The 23,782-nt window shown below is 43.7% G+C and overlaps 1 protein-coding gene across 2 annotated transcripts; it reads left to right on the forward strand.

Annotated features, from left to right (window-relative positions):
- Positions 1-733: 733 nt before the first annotated feature.
- Positions 734-23,253, forward strand: shdb (Src homology 2 domain containing transforming protein D, b). 2 transcript variants are annotated; one of them, XM_042417783.1, is made up of 8 exons: positions 734-1,017; positions 1,699-2,077; positions 3,981-4,131; positions 6,983-7,204; positions 15,988-16,065; positions 16,831-17,005; positions 18,655-18,774; positions 21,627-23,253. In XM_042417783.1, exons 2-8 carry the CDS (start codon positions 1,745-1,747, stop codon positions 21,811-21,813), a joined length of 1,266 nt encoding a protein of 421 aa, XP_042273717.1. In that variant the 5' UTR covers positions 734-1,017; positions 1,699-1,744; the 3' UTR covers positions 21,814-23,253. The 2 variants fall into 2 exon arrangements, with proteins under 2 accessions (XP_042273717.1, XP_042273718.1); XM_042417784.1 differs by lacking the exon at positions 15,988-16,065 and having other exon boundaries at positions 737-1,017.
- The last annotated feature ends 529 nt before the right edge of the window (positions 23,254-23,782 follow it).

Consider the following 23,782-nt stretch of genomic DNA (forward strand, 5'->3'; position numbering starts at 1 on the left):
AGAAAGAAGCATTTACGGTCTTTTAACAGACTTAGATGGCTGTACTCACTGTAGCACACAATCCAATTTACCAGCCTGGATCTTGGATAATGGGAGATCTGTGACAGGATGAAACACTCAGAGCAAAAGGAGTGAAACAAAAGGGGTGACACACACACACACACACACACACACACACACACACACACACACACACACACACACACACACACACACACACACACAACCTCAAAATTGGCTTATTTTTCAATCAGAGTGGACAGGCCTCAGTGCTTTTGCCATCTTGTGTATGTGATAAGGAGTGTTTTTTGTGTTTGTTCTGTCTAAACTTGACTGTTGCCCTAAAGGATGATGGGATTTCCACCAAAACCTTCTATAAGGAAGCATCACAGTTTTGTTCACCCCTCAGGCTTTTCGCAGTCAGACGTTTTTTAAGAAGGAAAAGACAAAATAGTTTCAAAAACCTTCTGTGAAGCTAAAACAGGGGGGTGAGGTGGGATGGGAGGGGGGGGGGGGGTCTCCAGTGATGTCATGCGAATAAATAATGCACATCTTTGGAGCAGGTTCGTGCGAGATGATCCCCCCCCCCAGTTTCTGTTCTTCATTTGTTTTCCCCATGCAGTTATTGTGAATTTAAAAGAGGATGCTTCTCTTGTTGCAGCCTGTGTGATGTGCAGATATTTCAATGAGTGAACGGTCGGCTGACTGCGAGAGGGAATAGGATATTCCTCTGGGAATGAAGCACCTCCCCTTTAATCGCTCGGTTGAGCTTCTCTCGGAGCTGTAGTCGCTCTCTTCACTCGCACATTTTACCGTCAGGCGTCAGAGGAACTCTGGTGGATTTCGGCGCTCTTGTTGTGCCTGAAAAGCTGACGTTTTTCCCTTTTTTTCTTGTCATTTCTTGGAATTAAAAGCGTGAACACTCGAAGGCTTTGTCACTTCTCTGTGTCGGTTTTTTGTCATCGACATGAAGAAACGCGGAATAAAGCATCCAAAGTGGCTGAAGGACTGAACAGGGTAAGTGAGTGTGCCTTCGCAGCGCTGCGCTCATTGGCATTTAAATCATTAAAGCATTTAAATTTTGGTGATTGTTTTGAGGGGAAGTTTAAGAAAAAAATAGCTTATTTTCAGCTGTACAGATTTTCGAATAACTCTGCACCAAATTAAACTTATCATATTCTATGTTGGTTAAATTACAAAAGAAAAGCAGGTAAGATGTTTGAATTTAACACAACTTCGGTTTCTTCGATTCCACGTTACTTTTTAATATCCTGTCGTAGTCTCTGTCCTCCTTTTTTATCAGCATGTTCAAGTCAGACTTTATAGCCGGGGTGTGAGATGTAATTGCAGCCTTTGGGCAAAGTCCAGATGCCAGATGTTATTGCTCCCTGCGTAAAACAAAAGGAGTGCGTAAAGCCCAACTGTTAGTGTAGTTTAGTGTCACTTGAGTGCATATAAACGCACACTGATTGTGGGTCTGTGATCAGGAGAAAGTTGTCGTGCGCAAATATTGGGAGATCAGGACGCGTGGATTAATATTTTGTGTGTTTTTAATTTTTTTTTTCATTAGAAGAGCTGTTTTTTAAATCCTTGTCACTATTAGAAAATCACACAGAGCAAATCCAATCCTCAGCTCTCACAATCTCATCAGAAATAAGGTCAAGCAATAACCCTCTTGTCCCTGTCTGCCCCCTGCAGCCTCCTGCTCTCACTCCACCGCACGCAGTTTGGAATCAGAGCTGCAATGGCAAAGTGGCTGAAAGACTACCTGAGCTTTGGCAGCAGGAAGGTGCCTCCACAGCCGCCCACACCAGATTACACAGAGAGCGAGATCCTGAAAGCCTACCGGCTCCAGAGGGACCTGGACTTCGAAGATCCGTATGAGGAGTCCGAAAACAGGTCCAGGGGCGAGTCTGGGGCCTCTGAGCCAGCCACACCTGTGTATGGGTCTCCCATGAAGTCCTCTACTGTGGACGTGAAGTCCCCCAAACACAGACTAATCAAAGTGGACTCCCAGGAGCTGGGGCGCACCAAGATCCTCCTCAGTGCCATTTCCTTAGAGGACCAGCAAGAACCTGTAAGAGCCTCAATTTCTCAGCATGTGTTTTTACTGTAGGTGTTCAGAGCAAAAAGCAAGTGATGACAAATTCAAATTTTTATGTGGCTCCTGTCTTGTGAGGTGGAGGATGAGAGCGAGAAGGAGAGATGAAGGAAAGGAAAGAAAAAAAAAAGCTCTCCCACTTCTCTCTTATCCTGTTTCCATCACCGTGACAGCTTTATTGATCAGACTCCATAAGCAAGTGACTGGTAATGTGTGTCACAATAATGCATTGTTTAAATAAATCACATTATATACGCGCCACATAAATTTTCTTCCCTAGATGGAAGAAAGAATTATTAATGGCTTGAGCTGACCATTGAATCAGAGAGGGTCACAGTCCCTTGAGTTTATGTCCTATCATAAATAATAAATGAGGTTTGGTTTTGCAAGCTGAGAGACCCCTGCATGAGCACATGTTAGGGGCCATATACAGTGCGCCGTATGGTGATATGTCAAGGGCCACAGGGAGCTATAATTTATGCCGTGGTGCTGTTTGTGTCATCAGGACTGCAGTGCCGTCCTGCCTGTGCACTATGCGTGTTTGGCTGAGAACATATGCAGCTACCGAGAAGTAAAAAGACAAACAGATGTTATTGAGAGAGAGTGACTGTAGCAAAGGTTTTTACAAGGAAATAGTCTGCACATTAATTCAGCTCACATATGCTGAGTAAGTTAGGGGTATTTCAGGGTTTTATCATATTCATCGCTGCAGTTAAATCCATGACTCCACTCATGGAAAATGCTACAAGTGCAAAAGTCCTGAAGTGGATTGAAGTAATAGTCTTAACTCCAGTCGATAGCTCCCCTCTCTACCCCACTCTCCTTCTGCTCTCATTAATTTCCCAGGGTCTGTGGGAACATCAGCACTCTAATTAACATTGCAGATTCCCGTACATCAATAGATAACCTGTTACAGAATCAACAAGGGATTAGGATGTAATTTTGTGAGGGTGTGCACATGTCTAGCAGGAATTTGGGCAGCACGCTTTGCTAGAGTGATTTCCTTTGTCAGAGAGGGAGAGAGACATAGGAGAGCACTTTGCCAAAGGGTGACAGTGTTTGTCGGTACGTGCACTTGTAGGTACGTGCGCGTGTGTGTGTGTGTGTGAGAGAGAGACCATATGGCTGCCTTTGTAGCTGTCAGTGTGCCAGCTGACCACTGTTTTCCTCCTGTGCTTGTATGAAGGAACAAATGCTCCCAACCAACCAACCAAATCCCTCTTCACTCCAGCCAAAAAAAAAACTGATCATCCTCAGATAGGACAGTTTCTCGCTGCATTGCATATAGCTTTCATGTGGGAACAAAGATACAAAATAGAAAATAGTTCCTCTTCATGGGGTTTGAAGAGGGAACAATATTATGTTGCCACTAAAGATACTCTACACAGAATCTGCATGGAATCGTGATGTTGAACTCTAAAGGTGCAAATTAGTGTGACAATGATACCCGAAAAGCATTTTTCTGTGGAACCAAACATATATTTAATGTGGCATTCAGAGAGGATGTGATTGCTGGTTAAGAGTGTTGTGCTGCTCTCTCCATCTCAGTCTCCTGATGAGCTATTGTCTGTGCAGCACTTCTTCCTTTTCAGCAGTTATACATGTAGCGAAGACTGAATTTTCCTGACTATTAGAGAGCATTTATGTCCTGTACTTTATTCAAGTGTGATGTGAAGCTTTTTACAAAATGCTGGCTGGAATTCAAATTCATTATAGCTTGTGAGTGTGCTTGCAAGACAGAAATCACGTTTTATTTGGTTTGTATTTATTATATTAAGTCCAAAAATGCTGGAGACATTTTTTCCTCCAAGGGGACAAGTTAATGTTCTGCGACAAAAGTCATTTTTCTTCATAAGTAAGTGTGTGTCTTGTCCTTTAGGTGGTGCCGTCTGCTCCGCTGGCAGGGGACACGGATTACTCTGATCCATTCGATGCTCGCTTGGACCACCGACTAGAACCAGATCTCGGACCCGTTCCGTCTGAGAACAACGGCTACATGGAACCATATGAGGCCCAGAGAGTCATAACAGGTTAGTGGACTCATCACTCAGTATCTTATCAGTATTATGATGTTTCTGTGAGCCGCATTGTTATCATAGAATATAATGGGGTTTTCGGTTCCATTCCCTCCTTTTATCCCTTCCTTTTTGTGTTTCAGGTTCTTATTTTTAGTTATCTACGACTGTTATCTCCACATGTATGCCCACAAATGATGAATCAGGATTGCCTTCGTAATATAAGATTGGATACTCCAAAGGGTTAAATTAGGGTTTAGGTTTCTCCGATGCTACATAAAAAAAACAAGCATGTATTTTATTGGATTTCAGGGTTACCAAATCATGAACAAACCATAGCCTGAAGTATTATTATCATTGATCACATGTCAATATCAACATTGAGATGTTGTTTCAACAATGAGATATTATTTGGACATTATTTGTTTCTGCATTCATAAAATAATGTATCCTTATTGCCATGTTTTTCTGCTCTTTGTTCTCAAGACACTGGTGTTAATTCATGTTTATTGCTTTCTTTGTTAATAAACAGTTGTGCAATAGACTGCTGTCACTGTCCTCTCCACTGTGTTTTTAGTTCATTGCAGCTGAGTCGGCTCTCAGCCTCACGAAATGTCCCTATTAGAGATGTCTATTCACTCTCGGACCCTCCCTCCTCCCTTGTGATTTTCTCCCCACATCGTCTAGTACACATCTATCGTTTTCCATTTGTCTCTCTTCCTGTAACATCTCTGTCTGCCCCTTTCCCAGTGCTCTCCCTGGTCTGTCCCAGTCATTTAGTGTAAAAGCCCCCCCTCCACTCCCTCTCCTTCCCTCCCCTCCCCTCCGCTTTTCCCATTTATATCTCGCTTCATCTCAAGGGCTCTCCCCAGCCCTGAGGGGAGTCTGGCCATCTCTCTAATCTGTCTTTTAGCAAATTCTATGTCCTGTCCTCTCTCCGTTGTCACCTCCTCTGCTTTTTTGCTGGTCAAATGAAGTTCATAATCTCAGGCCTAAGTGAATGAAGCATCCTTTCCTCTGCCCAACCAATCCATAATAATCGCAAAAACCTCAAAGAAAATCTTTTCTCGCAGCAGCTGGATGGAGCCATTGGAGAGATTAGATTCACAGCGGTGATGGCTGAGCGTTTGGAAAAGCATTGTCACAGCTCTTTCATTGACTTTGAATTGAGACTGTCACTCCAGGGCTGTCTGTCAGCCTGCTTTTGTCTGTCTGTCTGTCTGTCTGTTTGTCTCACAGATTGTTTTTGTCTCATTAAAAAAACACAGCAGAGTGGCAAAGACAGATGTGAGATCGGAATAGTAATTATCTCCCACAAAGACTGTCCTGAAAAGACACCTGTGTGCTTTTTAGACTGCACTTTTATGGAAAAAAACATCTGCCTCTCAAGTTGTTGTGTTTCTAACGCAGTCATGATTCTTCAGTTTGGTTCATGATGTTAAAAGACAGGTCTGATTCCAGTTCTTGTGTCATAAGGTGCTCTGACACACATCTGTATACCTAAACACTCCCCAGCCCTCCTCATCATCACTCCCCTCAGTCTTCAATCTCTGTCACCTCTCTGTCAAATTGCTATTTTCTCCCCCCTCCTGCTTGTGTTTTCCTCCATCATGCTTCCTATGAATTTCTCATTTTATTTCCTACATGCCTGTTTTTATCTCTCTGCCTTCATCTTCTCCATCTCCAGGCCGCCGCTGACACCGCGGGTTCCCAGCGCAGGTAGAGCAGCATTCAGCCCCGCTGTGCTTCTGTCTCAATGACTTAACATCAAACGCTGACAGACCCCCCCCCTCCACCTCCCTCCCTTGTCCCTCTCTCCCATCACTCCCTTCCTTCCCCTCTCTTCTCACTGCTTCTCTTTCCTCTTCCTCCTCCTCCTCCTGCTCCTCTACCTCATCACCTCCTTTCCTCCTCTCCCCCCCCTCCCTTCCCTTGCTCCTCCTCTCCATTTTCCCTCCACCCTCCTCTTCATAACCTCAAGGCCTTTCCCCAGGGCCTCCACTCAGTCGCCATGGTGACTACAGGGTCGCCCAATAGCAGTGTGTTGTCGTGTGAAGGTTAAAGTTTTCCTCTGCCTTTCTCCAGCGAACCCTGCCATTTAGTCGTAGCACTCTTCCCTTCTCACGTGAGTGTGCCTCCTTTGCAAGGCTGCTGGCTGTGTGGACACAAAAGATGCCTACTCCTTCATTTTCCTCCCATTTTCTCCTCTTCTGTGCCACCAGTTTCCTTTAAAGGGTACATTTTTAAGGTCAACATATCAAAGGGCTGTTGCTGATTGCTGCTGCTGCTGCGGCTTTGATGCTCCTATTGATGCATTCAGAAATCTGATTTCCTCCTTTTGCTTGTGTCAATAATGTTAAAGCCTTTTATCTCATGGCCATATTTGACTCCACATAATAGTTGCAGGTGCCGAGAAACATTTCTTAGTTGGAACCTACTGAGAAAGTGATGAAAATGTTAACAAGGAAACATGGATGCTGTTGTGAGCAGCGTTAGATTGCTGCTGGGATTCGGATAGATGAGAGGAGGGTGGTGGGGGGTTGCCCACCATGTTGCTATTCAGCATCTAGCCCAAGGCATCGTTAAGCCCCCCCATATGAGATTCTGAGCCCACGGCAAGCTGTGCAAACATCATTTGTCTCTCTCTTCTAATTCTAGTCATGTCAGAGCTCAACAGGCTTTTGTTTTATAGTAAAGAATAATATCAGTGTTGTGTGTAGGGGAACCTCATCACTACCGGCAAATGTTATTGCTTAACGTTGCCTGTTTTTCTTGCAGACTGGTTAAATGCGACACAACCACCAAAACTCTGAATATTTGCCTTCATTTATACTGAATTTGTGTTATTTTGGGTATGCTTTGACAGAGCTGCAGCGTGGCCCAGGAGGAGGACGGGCGCGGGGCGGGGTGCAGCTCTACGACACCCCTTATGAAGACGAACGAGGCCAGCGTCTAGGCTTTGTGTACGGAGAACCTCAGGAGGAGGGCAAGGAGAGCAGCAGGCTGCCGCAAGATGATGAGAGACCAGCTGATGAGTATGACCAACCCTGGGAATGGAAAAAGGACCACATCTCCAAAGCTTTTGCAGGTAACCAGAAAAATCATTATCACAGCAACATCAGCAAAAACCAGAGCAGAGCATAGTCTGACAAATCCATCCATGAAGTTTCGATCATTTCGGCCAAAAAAAAAGGCTCAAATCACGGGAGAAGATCTCCCTCAACGAACCATTCCTACACCTGATTGGATGAATACTCCATTAACTGGATTGTTACTGATGTTTGCTTATGATTTTCATTGTAAAAATGATCAGAAAATCATTTTTAGAGTTTGGCTATGGAGCTGCTTAATTTTATAATTAAAATGGCTATTTTACATGTCTGTTCAAGTGTTTTAAGAGGCATTGAATCACATTACTGTCTCAAGCTTTCCTCATACTTTGTTGGTTCTTCTGGCTTCATGCTGCCAGGCTCAATCGATACTCAGTTTCCCAGAATAAAATTCAGCAAAAAAAAGAAGAGGTTTTTAGATTCAGGCTGTAAGCAGTGTGCACTAAAAGCATTTTTAACTGAAGGTGCAGTTTAAAGCAACCATATTGGCAATCATCCATTGCATTGTCTTTAAGCAAAACAGTGAATCGATACCAACTACAGAGATCCCCTGAAGTCAGTTGCCAAGCATATACCATAAGGTATCTCACAAAATATGCTTCTTTTTTAAAGGGAATCATTCCATAGAATTGCTGAAAATGGTTAAGACCAGACTGTATTTAAAGGTCAGAGCCCTGCCAGGAGCACACAAAGAGCTCTGCTGCTGATTCTACATGTTGAAATACTCATCTGGCTGTCCTGACCTTTAATGTAACGTCTGCCCCTCAACATTACATCTGCAGAGCCCTTCTTTTTTGCAGGAAACGGAGACTTCTGTGACCTTCACTGTCTCAGCTCAAATGACACACATCGTTCTCTCCCTTTCACACCATTTAAACACCTTCTGGTCACCATTGATTTCTTGCTTTCACACATATGACAGACCACAGTCACAACAACCTCTTAGATGTTCATTCGGACTGACAGAGGCGTCTTGAGAGTGTGTGTGTGTTTATGTGTGAGAGAGGCTTCATATGGGGACAGAGTGTTAACAGAAGGTTAGCAGAGGAGGGACACTGAACACAGGGTTCATTTTTTTCCATAATAATGGCGTTATCTGCAGTATTTTTTTTAAATAATAGGCATGGTGCATGATTATTATTTTAGTCATACTGACAGTGCATGTCTCATCCCATCCCATTATGTTCCATCTACTGAGTATAATTGGAAGGAGAGAGTGAAGGGGAAGTAAGAGATAGTGAGGTAAAGAGAAACAGAACCAGACTGATAGGTCATTTAGGAGTAGATCAGTGTAAGGCATGCCAGGCCAAGTCGACTTAATTGAGCTGCATCTCCAAGTCACCAAGGTCAAGGTGATGGGATAATAAATCAACCTTGCCTCATCGGTGCTCCCTCCACTCCCACTCCTCTACCTCCCCTCCCCTTCTCAGTTAATTACATGCCTACATGTGCGTGACTGATCCACTGCTAATAAAAGGGTCATGGTCAGCACACAATTGTCTGAACACACACATACACACACATATCCATTCACACAGTCTTCATGCTCAAATCACATTAACCAGAGAAGCAGCAAAGAGACACCAGAACTTATTTGAGAGTGGGGATGATTTGAGAAGGAGGTGGACGAGAGTTAATTTAAAAGCCTGTATCACCTCTCACCTACTTAGTACTCATTCTTGCTTTATCTGTCGTTTTTTTTCCCTCTCCAGCTCTTCCTCTCTGTGCCACATACAGTATGCACTCCCGCGGAGGAGCGCTTACAGCACCATTAGAGAACGCAGTGGAGGAAAACGCTTGCACGACTCGAGTTGTCTGACCCCTTGTTTTTTCCATTTGGAGTCAGCACTCTTCAGCTGGCATGCTGTCTGTCTGAGCAGACCAAAGCACTGAAGTGTAAACACACAAACAGTATTTTCCATTCTCACATTTAATCCATATTCCCAGACCCACTCAGCGTTGCTAGGCACAGCCCACATGTGAGGGAGGGGAGAGATGGGGAGGACAAGAACGGAGCTGGAAGAGAGAGATGGAAAAGATGGAACGAGGGGGGGAAAAAAAGAGATGAGGAGGAGGTATGAGAGGGAGATGGACAGAGAGAGGTAAATGGATAGAGAGACTGCGGAGAAAGCTAGCTGGAGAGAAATAGGAAGGGACATCCAAGGTTATTGTATGTTTGGTGGCAGCTCGCTGGATGTTTGTGGAGGCCCAGTGCTTCAGAGGGGAGGGGCGTTGAGGAGAATTAATGGTCGGGGGCTGTGGTGAGGTGAGGCGGAGGGAGAAGAGGGGGGAGTCAGGGCCATTGTGGCAGGGTGTAATCAGTCATCCACTAACATAGGCGCACTCTCTCACACATATACACACACCAGCGCAGCAGCGGTGACAGGGCTGTCGCCACAGCCCTCTCTCCCTACGGATGTGACACACTCTCTCAGATAACCCTCTATAAGGGGCAAAGGGGGGCATAGCGATCTGCCAGCAGCCCCTAAGCTCTCGCCTCATCATCACCTTCACACAGACGTCTGCACATACTGTAGACACACACATACACGGATTGTGAACCAGGCTTTCTAGTTCTGATTATCACCAGGCATCACATTCAAGGGTGAGAAGAGGTTGTGTGCGTGTTGGCACAAATGAGTGTGGGGGTGTTTGTGTGGGTGTAGGGAGGTTGGTCTATATTGTGTTTGGATTTGTGTGCATTGCATTCATGCAGGCACTTCTGAACGGAATTTCTCTGATTATGATTTTAATAGCTTATCCATGCTTGAATGTTTTTGTTTTTTTGCATTTATTTGACAGTTGACAGTAGAGAAGCAGACAGGAAACAAGGGGGAGAGAGAGGGGTATGACATGCAACAAAGATCCCCAGGCAGATTCAAACAAGAGATGTTGCAGTTACATGGCATGCGCTGTAACCATGTGGCTACCACGGCGCTCCATCCATGCTTAAATGTAATCGCCAGGGTGAATATTGCGTGCTGCTGCTATTTTTCAAATAGTATAAGAATTAAGCTTGCCTCCAAAGCATTTGACTTATTTTCCATCAGATGTGGACTCCACTTTATCCAGCTGTGTGAGGGTGAGCCTGGCGGTGCCTGAAGGGTCGGACGTGACAGACCCCTCTCAGTCCGGTGGGTTTTAATTACAACGTTGGAAAGCTGTCACCCGTCGCCACCATGCAGCTCAAATTACAGCAGTCATTAATTCCTGGAAGTCAATACACAGTCCGGCGGTGAGAGATTGGCCCCGAAGCCATTCGGCACCAATTAGTGAGCTAATGAAAGGCACTATCTCATTAGCTCTCTGATGGCCACACCTAATGAAGAAATGAATGGGTGTTTCAGGTATTTCACATTTTTAAGTGTTATAGTCCTGAAAGGGGGCTTTGAGCCATTTGATGCAGATGACGACTGTCTGAGGGTGGGAGGAGTGGGCACAGGATGATAGAGCTGCAAATCAGCTGGAAGTCTGGGGATGGTGAATGAATAACATTGCCATCCCTAGCAATTACTATTATGGTGCCATTGAGCAAAGTCCTTATTCTCCTCTTGTTCCAGTGCAGCTGCTCATTAGACGGCAGCAGAGGACTGAGCTTATACAGTGAAGCTCCTGAGTATGAATGTGTGCATCCCAAAAGCAGGACAATGGTGAAACAGATGAGTTTTTAGGTATAAGTAAACCCTTTGTGGGACAAAACAACATATCCTGTAATTTATTTTTCTTATCTCTGGCAGTGTATTTATTCCACACAAATGTCTGTTGCCGAAAATGTAAACTGCAACAAAATGTTTCTATGCAGGTGTTTTGGGAAAAGGGTACTTGACACCAGTTATGTAAAACAGCTAAAGTCTTCATGACCTGGTCATAGCGTCAGACACCACTGTTTTAGCCTTGCTAGCCTCATAGCTTAAATGGAAGGTAGTGGTCGATCAGTCGGTCCACCAGTTTGGTCCATGTCTAAAATATCCCAGAAACTATTGGATGGATTGTTATGAAATGTGGTACAAACATTCATGTCCCCTGCAGGATAAATTGTAATCACTTTGGTGACCCTTTAAGTTTTCATCTAGCCTCATCAACAAGTCAAAATTTCAGTTTGTCTTAATCTTTGGTTTATGACCACATACGTAGGCCAACCTGAAAAACTGTTCCCAGTAGCCTCAGCTGTTCTTGTGTTTAGTGCTAATTAGTGAATGTTTGAATGTTTAACAAGCTAAATTAAAATGGTGAATTAATAAATACAGCCTCACAAAGCTGCTAACATGGCTGCAGACTCTTGGCAATTGAAAAGCAAAGCTAAAGAATAAAGAATTTGCAAATTATTACCGTAAGAAAGAAGATATACAGAAATGTTTAAAATGCTTTAAAGGTTATACTCAGCACTGATTTCTTTATCCTTACTTTTGCAAATAGCACTGCAAGCTGGATGTTAAAGGGTGCTTTCAAGTATTAATGAATACTGAAGCAAAAAGCTCAGTTTAGCAAAGCTTGCAAGAACACCTTGACAGAGTGCCAGCATGTATATGTGCTGTGTCTGGAAGTTTGGATACAGGTGCTCTGACAGGGCAGGACGAGGTTTCCTGAGCTATTCTGAGTGTGTACATGTTCCTGTTGGAGCTTGATTATGTATGTTTGTGTGTTGTATGTTTAAAGTAACCTCATTGATCTGTATAACAGACAGGTAGTGCAGACGGCTAAATCCATCCCATCAGTCAGCACCCACTCCCTTCACTTTGAGTTTTAGATCCTAGCTTCTGGCTCCCGGTTCAGATTTCCCCCCTGTAAAGAGCAATAGATACAGGCACTCATTCATTCCCACCGCCATTTCCTTTCTGAAATCAGGCCAGGGGGGTAGATAGTAGTGATGGTGTTGTTCATTTGATGGTGGTGATGATGATGATGGTTGTGACAGTGTTTGACAATGCTGCTGACCTCGGCTTACTATGTCAATTTTGTTTTGTTTATGATGACATTGGCGGCTACGTGGTTTACGTAGGTTGTTGAGTTGAATTGTGTTTACATGCCCATTCTAAGGTAACACACGATTCCTATTTTCATGGTATTATACACTGATTAAAACATACTTATGAATATTTTATTCCATTTCTGCCAATTCTGTTCTGCTAGATGCCACTAAATCTTACACACTCATCCTTTAAATTGAAGTCGTGTCGGATATGTGCACTTAAACAAACATGGAGACAAAGAAAAAAGGGAAAAGGAAAATCAGATTTCCATTTCTGCTCTCTGTTGCTCTAAGCAGGCCCTGGGGGCATCAGACCAGCCTCTTCATCAGTTTACTGGCAGTAGAAGGACCATTTTTTCACACTCTCTCTCTTTCACTCTTGCCTCCTTTTTCTCTTTTTCACATTTCCTCTCTCTTGCCCTTGATTCCTCATTGCTCGCAGCTTTTCTGTCTCTTCAGAGTGAACCTTTACTGACATTAATGAAAAGGCATGTCCTTCGTGATTCCCTCTCCACGACCAATACGAGAAACAGAGAGATGATGGAAGTAGAGTAGGACAAGAGAGGAAAGGAGCAAGGGAATATGAAAAGAGAGATAATGCCCCACTTAGAGTGAGATAGGTGAAGGACTAGAAATGAAGAAAAACAGAGCAGCACGGGAAGAGCTGCATAAATCCACACAGGAATTGATATAATGAATGTCTGGAAAATGGATACACAGAAATGATTGTCAAGGAACATGTGATGCTTTTAATATTCAAATCAAAATGGTGCAGATCCATATTATGAAAAGAGAACTTATATGAATGCATGTTTTTTTTTTTCCTGCCCTGGCATAAGGTGTTAATTGTCTTCCCTTATGGGGGCCGTTTTGCCCAGCAGAAGGTCTTTGTGTGCAAGGAGAGGACGGGATGTGAGGGCTGTTTGAAAAACAGATGCCTTCATTAATGGACCTAACGAAGCTGTTCTATTGTCTTGTCTGTTCCTCGTTTATTAAGAGGACACAGAAAACAGCTGGTGTGTTCGAAAAATCAGTTATCCGTCACTCAAGGTGATGTGTCCCGTGCGCAACACAAAAATGAAAACCTAGCCGGGCCATTCCCTCCCCCTCAGATCATTTCTGGTAAATGTTAGCAGGTAGTTGAGGCGCCAAGCACACGTTGGATTTTGGCAGACTGCAAATAACTGAATTGCTGTCACCTGTTTCATCCATTGGGTTCAAGTGTGAGACTGAACTGATGTTTCAGCATATATTCTGGATACAGTTTAGTAGATTTGAAGTACTAGTCATGAATACAGACTGTGAGCGCTGGTGTGAGTATGCCTTTGTCTGTAAACCATTCATGTGTCTCATTGTCTTGTATTTGAGAACAAAGCAGAGTACTAAAAGCTCTCTGTCTATGACAAATCCACAGGTTCCCATTTGAAGTGAATAGAAGCCAGATGTTCCCAGCAAGTGAATGAGTGACATGCTATGATGTGTGTGTGTATGTGTGTTGTTTGGTATTCAGCCTTTTGTTATCAGGATGAGGAGCTCAGACATGGTTTTCTGTGTGTTTGTGTCGAGTCTTTTGCAGTCGAGAGAGCTGCCAGTGTTTCAGTCTGACAGATAGAAACAGAAATACCGAATCCACGTTTGTTTATTAGACCTGCAGCTTTAGGAGGAGGCTTCAGGGTCACCCTGAATCACAGGAAAAGAATGTGGTTTATGTGAAAATGGATTTCTTTATAGAGATTTGATATAGTTTTACAGTGTGGAAAGTTTCACCCTGTGACAGAAGGTGAGAACATGGAAGAGGGGCATTTTAAATCATGAGATCTTCCTGTGAATTAAAAAGCAAGAGTTATTATTACCACAACATTACACCAAAGTCCTCTTTCATGACGGTTCTGTCGGTCTGTTTAATGTCTCGCCTCTATTGGCTGTGTCTACTCTCTGTGTGGTTTTGTATGTCTGTGTGTTTGCAGCTCACATTAGCCACAGAGATACAAAAATCTGCCAATTTGATGATTTCTTTGATGAGCAATAATCAATCCTGGATCTCAGGACCCGGAGCTCTGCTGGTTTTCATTCCATTATCTACTTGGGTACTGGTTTACAGCTCAGATACAAGGTAATGCAGTCCAGTATGGTAGGAGATTAGCACTACACTGGACCAAAAGATAAGGGTTTAGTGATCTTAGTGATCTGCCTCATTTCAAGGTGTGTTGAGTTGATCAAGAAATATTTAATAGATGGATAAGGCAGTGGAAACAACTGAAATCCTCTCACCTCAGTTTACTCAAGGACACTAGACAAGATTCATTGTTAAGAAGGACAACAGCCAAACACTGAGAGAGGAATCTTGATGGAATTTTCCTCTCTGTCGGCAGTACACCACTACCTGAGCTTATCTCTCACTCAGTTGGCTGAGCACATTTCTGATCTGTAATAAATTGTCTTGCCTGTCTCCATCCTTGTTCTCTTTTCTTGTAACCCTTCAACTGCTTCTGTGTGCTTCTCATTTACACCCTTCTCTCTTTCTGTGTGTCTCTCTCAGTTTTGTTTGAGAATTAGAGGTGTGAAATGTGATGCGGTGCCGAGCGGACAGGCAGCAGAGTGTGGCAGTGGCGGTGTTTAGGGGTGTCAGGTGTGTGTGTGTGTGTGTCTTTGCGTGTGTTTGCGTGCATGTCTCCCATTGAGGGGTGCCAGGCCACACTTTAATCCTGGCTTCAGCGGAGGTGCGGCCCGCTCCAGATGGGGCCATTGTACTGCGCCATGCATCAATAATTCACAGAGAGCCAGAGAAAGTGGCGGAGTGTGTCTGCCTGCTCAATAATTAACCAGGGAAGGAGAGAGGCATGTATGAAGCCTAAAGCCTGGGTCTCTCTCCAAACGCCCATTCAAATGGCCTTTGATGTCCCGGGCCTGGGGGGTCTTTGGATTTGTCGGCTCATTAAGACGTCACCCGTCTTTTCCTTGTATTTGTTTTGTAATCCGTTTTCGCTCTGAGCTGGGGCTGAATGTACGGTGTGAAACTGGCAATTCGCATAATGTGTGTTTGTGTGTGTGTGTGTGTGTGTGTGAGACTGTAGAAATTACTGTTACAGTAGATGGTTGCCTGCCATGGTAGATAAGGAGCTATTTTCAGTTCTGTCTCACTGTGCACCTTCTGCCGCCCTCCTACTGTAGGTAGGACAATGTATTGTGCATTATTCTGCCCCCACGCTCCGCTCCTCAGTTCCTCTGTCACACTACGCTGTGGGTTGCAGCACACATGAAGTCACGTTTTGTTTTCATTGCTGCTTGCGCTACCAGACAATTTCTCAAAGTGGATTCATTCAGATGACTATAAATAATGCAGCCTCTGACTTCCCCTGTCCTCTCTGTGTCCTATCTTCTTTGCTTTCTTTAGTCGTCTCTCACATGATAAATTACTCTAAATATAGGGTCTGAAATACCTGTTTATCTACAAGGACAGGAGATAGAGTATATTACTTCTCGACATGACAGGAAGTATAGTTAACTACATTTCTTGACACCACATCCCTGTCATCTGCACACACACCGCCTCTCCCACTTTCAACAGGGCTTCCCTTTCTTCTGCCTCTTTCACGTCTCACTTCTCGCTTACTCTCGCCTCCTCACATTAAAATCTTGCACCCGATTTCAGTCTCACCTCTCAATCATCACCACCTCTGTCACATATCTTCCTTTTGGTTAACTTTTTTCAAACCCATCTGCTGTTTTCTCACTCTGTCGCTCCCCTTTTCTCTCGCCTCCTCCCCCTCCCGCTTTCCCCCCCTGTATTAGAAATGAGGGAGTTGTCGGTGTTGCCTTGGCCTGCCCCAGTGGGTCAGCTGGAGGAGGAGCCCCCCGTCAGAGAGCAAGGTGACCTCTCACCCCTGAACATAACCCCCTACCCTGCCTTCCTTTATCACCCCACCACAAGCACACACGTGCAGTCGCCATGACCTCCATGATCCAGGCTGTTGTCCTACATCTGCTCTACATTCACCGTAAACCCCCCGTGACCTGCATCTGCACCACCTGCATCTGTCCCTGCCTGTTGCGACTGCTCGGTGGTTAGGTTTTAGAATTTAAAGCACTCCCTTCTTACCATATCCCCTTCTTGTATCAACCATGCATGAAAAGTTCCATGTTAAGTAGGCTGTCTCTCTTGTTCATATCAGTGTGCTCAGTGCTGCCGTGGTGCATTTCATGTTTAATCACAAGTTCTGTAGATTGAATTTCACCGAAAGCAGGCACAGAGGGGTAAATAACACTTCAGTCTGTAATTCGTACTAGAGTCGAGTCTGCTTAGTCAATATCAAGTGCAGTGTAGTCTACTGGAAGATGCAAAAGTGCACCAGAGCCAGGCATGGAAGACGCCAGCTTCCTGTCTCCATCTGGCCTGGGGGAAAATGTTGATGATAGTAATTGTGATGATGCTGATAGTTTTGCAGTCTGTCAGACCCGAACCTGCTCTCTTCTAATTCAGCCCATCCAACGAGAGGTCTCTCTGCTGCATGCCTGGTTTTGTAATAGCCGGATGTCTGATGTTTACCCAAGTCTGGCTGTGAGGGTTAATCCCTTTTTGATCACAGCAGAGTGTAAATAATGTGACTCACTTTTTCTGTCCCCATCTGCCAACAGTGCAGTTTGATGGTGCAGAGTGGGACCGTTCGTCATCGCCAACAGAGCGGTTGCGTCCTCCAGGGCCCAGGTCCAGCCCGCTGGCAGGAGGGGGGATGAAGTTTCGAATGCCACAGGAAGGCCTCGCTATGGTGGGGGAGAGAGTGGACCCCACACTGCCTCTGGAGAAGCAGGTGTATGTATGCTGTCTTTATTTTAAACCCATAGGAGCTAAAGAACATATATCACTTTTTATGCATTGGAGTGCAGACCACACTGCTGTTAAGGTTTTTATTAGATTAAAAGGTTTACATGCCTTGATATTCAATGATTTTTGATACTCAATGATTGAGTGTCCCTGTTGCCATTAATTTAATTGCCTTTAATGTAATGTGCGGTGAAGAAATTGCTGTGTCTTAGAAGAACAAAAGCATTAACATTCGTACCGGTGATACAGTTGACATTAGTTGTACCCACATAGCTGTGCAAAATGAATATATATGTGCACATGTGGCAGTCCAAGGAAAGTTAAGAGTAAGATGTTCAGAAGTCACAGAAATATAGGATGAAACCAGGCATCTTAAATAAAGCCAAAAACTAATTTTATTGCACCACTTTGATCTATTAAGGGGTTTGGACACATTAAAACGAAACGATTATGTGTTTTAGCTAAGCAGCACTCATCAGAGCTTACAGAATTGCAAAAGGTTAGAAGGAAAACTAATTAAGTCAGAACACTAAAAACACTCATTTACTTTGGTCTTGTAATTTCAGACATCATTGGTGTAATTTATGTGCTGTTTTTGTGCAGATAAAGGGTCATTTTATTAATGAAATCCAAGCACATAACACCCCTTAAGCACACATACACATGCGCACACACGACACTCGCAGTGTCGAACACACAAACACAAACATGTGCACACATATACATGAGGGTGGTAAGTTGATTATTTTGCCCCATTACTGCCTGATGATCTCTTAAGGATTGTTATGAGCTTTGTGGGCTTCTTCAGCTCTGTTTTAAACTGAATAAACAGCATCACTGTCAACCTGTGATGTTCAGTGCACCTGGCTAAGTCATGTCCAAGAAAATCTCATGAGTATGACAAAAAAATATGTATTTCACTTCCTGGTTGTGTTGGTCTCTAACAGTTTTGTCTTTTGATTATAGTCTGATGACACACTTCCTGTATTTTAAAACTGTTGTTCCAGTCCAAGACTCTAATTTCACAGTCTGATTGTAGCATTAGCATGTGGTTATGGAGGATGGAAAATGATATAAGTCTAGATAAATAAATAATTGCATAGACCTGGCTCTACCACTACTGCCTGGCTTGACGGCTACAGTAGCTGCTTCTACCATAACAAACCCCAGTCTCCAACCAAAATGTCTGCAGTCGAGTTGTGTTGTGGGTAATGTAGGCACCAGATTTTGACGAGGAATAAGAATGCAAGAAGTAAAAAAGATGATGTGTCTGGTTCTGCTGCATCAATTTTTTCCTTTTTAAAGCGTCCATTTTGAGTCAAGCAATGTTATGGGTGTGCAATGCTAAATCAGAGGATTACTCTTTTAATGTAAATAATCTTTAGAAATATTCATACTATTAACTTTGGTGTAATGATAATTGTTACACTAATCTTGAGATGTTTTGCTATAATTGTCAACCTTCTGCATCAAATCAATAACATGACACTATAGATTTTCTTTGCCAGTGTCATAAAATAGTGTTGGAATCCCACCAAACCACTTGTATCATATTAGAATATTTGAATATCCATTGCTGATAAAGCAGCTGTTGATTTGTTTGATCTTACTGTGTGTGTGTGTGCTCTGTCCATCAGATGGTACCACGGTTCGCTGTCGCGTTCGGAGGCAGAGTCTCTGCTAACGTTGTGTAAAGAGTGCAGCTATCTGGTGAGGAACAGTCAGACCAACCGCTCCGACTACTCGCTGTCCCTACGGTAGGACACGGACACACACTCACACACACTAACTCTGCCACTCCAACAAGAAATGAAACACCTGAGCACCTTTAATATTGTTCTCGGATTAACTGCTTTACAATTTGATTGCGCCCTTCTCTTTTTTTTTTCCTGCCGTGTGACTGCGGAGTGTGTGCGAAGTGTGTGTGAAGCCACCTGAGCTACTGATCTCATATCGCAGTCTCCACACCTCTCCATCTGTCTCACCTCCTTCTCTCCCCCTCCCTCCCATCCTCTATCACCCCCACTTAAGATCACTGCTGCACTGATTCCTCTCCCAATACTCATTTGCAGGGCACAATACTGCTTATCTGGTCAAATCTCTTCCTTGTAATTACTACCACGATCCATCGTCCTGGGCTGACATTGCCCTCCCATCATCCCTCTGTCCTCACCCCATCCTTGGCCCCTCTCTGTGGTCCTCTTCCTTGGCCCCAGCAGGGCCTCCTAAGTGGTAATCAGGCAGGTAGAGCACACTTCAGTGCACACATCATCCTCCCCATAATCACTAATGAATATGAATTACCTTCTGTGGGCCACACAAGAAGGGAATCAGGGAGGGAAAGGGGAGAGGGAGGGGGAGAGAGAGAGAGGAGGGGGAGACACCGAGTGTCACCGTGTTGTGCTGACATATAAACAAGCTCATGCATTACTCATTTACATGAGTAGAGTGGGTTTGACACACACACATTAGTGCACACGCACATTTGCTCAAGCAACAAGGTCACAGTTGGCACCAGTTCCACAGTTGGCTTGGTCTGGAGCAAGTAATGAACCTACAAAATTTATCAACCTTACATTCTTTCAGTTGTTTAGAAGGAGGAATCACCCTTCACTGAGTAGACTTAGAGTCTTAACAAAACAAAGAACAGCATTAAATCTGAAAGGAGTTGAAGCAGCTTAGATCTTTAATCAGCTTAAAGGGAATCTCTGGTTTCATACAGCCTTTATTGTCTGACTTTCGGCCATAATTTGTATGAGTAATAATAACATTGTACTCACAAACTTAATAGTGGAAATCCAAGAACACAACATAACTCAACAGAGGTCAGACACGGCAAGAAACACGAGCAGTCTGATCATATAGGTTTGAAACAAGGCTCCTGCTTAGCTAAACATATCTGGAAGAGATGACAAAGGCAAACTGTAAAATCATTTTAAACAACCATTAAGATTTAAAGACTCTGACCTACTTTGAACTTCTTTACTTTCCACAGTTGTGCATGCACACAGTTAACCTGTGCGATGACAGATTATTACCAGCATTTTTGGTGCGCTCATTCTGGTTTTAACTCCAAATTTGCCTGATGTTTTTCATGGCATCTTTGTTTATGGAGTATAACCTTGTCTGAATGTTTTAAATGTTTGTCTCAAACATTTAGTCCTGTTTGGAGTCCACACGTGCCAGGGGACTACAAAATTCTTGAGTGTGATCTTGTGTCAGGCATACACAGATGTTTTGCAAGTGTTATTCCATTCTGCTTGTCTTGTATGCCTGAAGAAAGTCTATAAAAGGCTGTGTACATGATTAAGTAGAGAATGCAGACTCTTGTGTGCACTTATTATTGTCCCTCCGGCACCAAGTAAAGCCTTTCAGTCAGGTGATCGGTGGACACTTTAATCCTTTGGGTTTTATCTCCAAACATTTGTGTTTCTTGTACTTTGTTGTAGCAATGTTGCCATATTCTCAGATATCAGCAATTATTTTAGTTGTAATAAACCAATTGTCCTTTAATGTCTCTAATTTTATGGAAGCTATTTCCCATAACTTCTGTGTTCTTGACATTCAGTCTTTATCAGGGTGTTGAGACTGGTTGGCGGGTTGGTTTAGTCACTACTGCCATGCTGTCAGCATATCCTTGAGGAAGGGCACTAAAGTTTGGAGATAACGCAGCATTAATGTCCTTGGAAAAGTGAACCACACCTAGAGTATATTAAGAATACACAGTAATGTGAACAATGGGAGGAATGAGAAAGGTTGTTTTAATGGAGACAAAATGAAAAGACACTCCAAAGTGAGTCAGCACTGACACAGACAGGCCTGCCAACGTTTAAACCAACATGAATATTTATGGAAGAGCTCTAGTTGGTTCTAATGTACCATGAGATACAAAGAGCCCAAAACAAACAGGGCTGGATGAAAGCCCACTGTCAACTCTGAGCACTGATGTGATGAAGCGTCTGGCTCTCAGTGCTCAGGAGGCCGGTGAGACGATCATGAACTGCCTGTTGTTTTGGCAGTTTGAAGTCACAGTGAGTTTCTTTGGTTTCACTGCTCGTCCAAATTTAATTTGGTTTACTAGAACAATGACAATTATGGTGACCGGTTTCGGTCCTTGTCTTTCCCTCTGCTTCTATAATTAGACGTACATCATGGCTGGCTGACTGGCTCTTAAAGGGGAAGTTCTGTCGTGGCTGTCTGGCTCTTAAAGGGGAGGAAGTGGTGTAGTTCTCTCGGCTCAACTGCTTTCACAGTCCAGCGTTCTCCTCTCTCTGCCTTTGTCTTTCCTCCCATGTGCTTTTACACCACTCATCCATCCATCATGATGTCCCCGCCTAATTTGTGACATGGTGTTAAATCTTGGTTAGAATCATGTCCTAAAAGTGCAGTAAAAAAAAGAAGTGAACATAAATCCAGCTTGTCATTTCCACTGTGTCATTATGTGTCAAAATGTGTGGAAGGCTGCACGATGTTTTATGTGCTCCACTTTTCATGTCGTCTCTCATTTCTCTCCTCTACACTTCTCTTTTTCACTTTCATATTGGATCTCTCCCATTCTCTTTCTTGTTTCGTCTCCTTCCCCATCTCAATTCTTTTTTCCCCCCCACAGGAGCTGCCAGGGTTTCATGCACATGAAGTTCACACAATATAAAGACGGCAAGTACGTGCTGGGACAGAACAGCCCGCCCTTTGACTCCATCCCAGAGGTCATCCACTTTTACACCACACACAAACTCCCGATCCGAGGTGCCGAGCACCTCTCCCTGCTGTTCCCCGTACTGGTGCAGACACTCTGACTGACCCAGACACCCCTCCTAGACCTTCAGGATTTAATCATGATCGGACACTCTTGAATGTTTGATGGGATCTTCCCAGTGGAGTGCCAGCACTCTCTTCCTGTTCAACTGGACTACTTTTGATGATACAACACGCCGCTAATGCCCTCACCCACCACTGCTGTTGTACTTGTGCCAAATGTCTCCAACATCCGGAGGGATCGATTCACATGAAATGCAATACCTGAACTCTATGCCACCTGTGCTAGATCTCCTTTCTCTCATCTCCTTGCTGAACCAAGGGGGCTTTCTTCAGGACATCCGAAATTCTCTCTTTCCTTATTACATTTCTTTCTGACTGGAACGCAGAGGAAGTTAGTAGAGCTGTATTTAGGAGAAAGTCTGTATATTCTGAACGTAGCCCCAGGTTACAGAAGACCTGCAGAAGATTGAGATTAAATTACTGCTGTTTCACAAAAAAAAAAAACACCTCATTGACACTGATAAAATATTACTGTTGTTAGGTGAAAGCCTTGCAGTATTTTGCTGATTTTCCACATTTCTACCGGAATCAATAAATTGAATTGTACTGTAAAGGATGAGAAACACTTTTTTCACTCCTTGGGGAAATCCTTTTATAAATGTTGGAAAGTTCATCGCCATTATAAAAACAATGCTATTTTCAAAGATATAAGGTTTTTACCAACAGCAGTGATATTTCAGATGCTTTTCTACACAAAGACACATCTGTACTGTACTATAGTCTGTTCTGTTCATTTTCTTGCGGTCTGTTCTGTACTGTCATGCTGCTGTATGTTGAGGATTTTGCTCGACACACGTCTCCATGTTACTTGTTGATTGTTCGTCGTAAGCAACAGAGAAGCTATGTTGTATTGGTACTCGTGTTGACCTTGCTGACCTGTATCTCTTGTTGGTTGACTACGTTGCATTTGGTAGACAATGCTGGGTTTGTAAAAAAGCGACCTGTCACTGCTGTCATTGTCTTTCCACTGACTGAAAGCTAAGCCCGGAAGCTGAGCTGCAGGCTACATTTGGAGCTGAGGGATGCTAATCAGGAAACATTGATGACTCTGACAAACTCTCAAACTTTGTGAATCACGGCAACATTCTCACACCTCCTACATATTTGATCACAGATTTTTTTTTTTTTTTTTTCGGCTGGCCAAATGATTACATGCTGGTTGGTGAGTTGTATTTGAGTTAAATTCTTGCCATCTGGAGTGTGTTCCCATGTCTGCTGCCTGGTTGCAGTGTTGTGTGGCAAAAATCAGATTTTAGAGAGGAGACAACGTGTACTGGCGACATCTGACCATTTCTAACAAATGCAAGAATGATTTAGATTGTTGTTTTTCAAGCCAAAACTTTATATTGCCTGTATTGTATTATTATTATGACCATTATTTTCTGTCACTAGTAAAAGATGATGGGTTGCATAATTTACCTGCTGAGTTGAAGCACTTTGTGTTTAATTCAAAAAGAAAACACCCCCAAAATACTCTGAATAAGACTTTAGCTGATCAAATTTCAAACAATTGACTCCTTTGCAGCCCAGAAAGAAAGAAAAGAGGCACAAAGGACTTGGCAAGATTGCTTGCTTCACATTGTAAATCACACACACACAGACACACACATTTGCTTTCCTTCATCCATTAACAGCAGGGTTGGGAGGGAGAGGGTGAGGACTGGGGGTGAGGTGTGGCTGAGGAGGGGTGAGGCAGCCCTCATTATTTGGGCTGCGCTGCAGTGAAAAGCACTGGGATTGCTTTCATTACTGAGCCAAATGAAATAGCAGAGGCTGATTACCCGCGTGACGGAGAGAGGAGGCGAGCTGGATCATTCTCTATTGGGGAGAAAGAGTGAAGGAAAAAAAAAAGGGGGGGGGGGAAAGGGGGGAGAGATGAAGGAAGGGGGAAGAAGGAGGAGGAGAAGGGAGACGCTGTCTGGCTGTACTTCCCCAACACAACTCCAA

This window comes from Thunnus maccoyii, chromosome 7 (assembly GCF_910596095.1).
Source record: "Thunnus maccoyii chromosome 7, fThuMac1.1, whole genome shotgun sequence".
Classification (NCBI taxonomy): domain Eukaryota; kingdom Metazoa; phylum Chordata; class Actinopteri; order Scombriformes; family Scombridae; genus Thunnus; species Thunnus maccoyii.

What these genes read in the sequence shown, in the direction of transcription:
- shdb (XM_042417783.1), top strand. Translation starts at nt 1,745, where the DNA reads ATGGCAAAGTGGCTGAAAGACTACCTGAGCTTTGGCAGCAGGAAGGTG. An exon ending in TAGAGGACCAGCAAGAACCT is followed by an intron (nt 2,078 to 3,980) that starts GTAAGAGCCTCA and finishes CTTGTCCTTTAG; the next exon opens with GTGGTGCCGTCTGCTCCGCT. An exon ending in CATCTCCAAAGCTTTTGCAG is followed by an intron (nt 7,205 to 15,987) that starts GTAACCAGAAAA and finishes CCCCTGTATTAG; the next exon opens with AAATGAGGGAGTTGTCGGTG.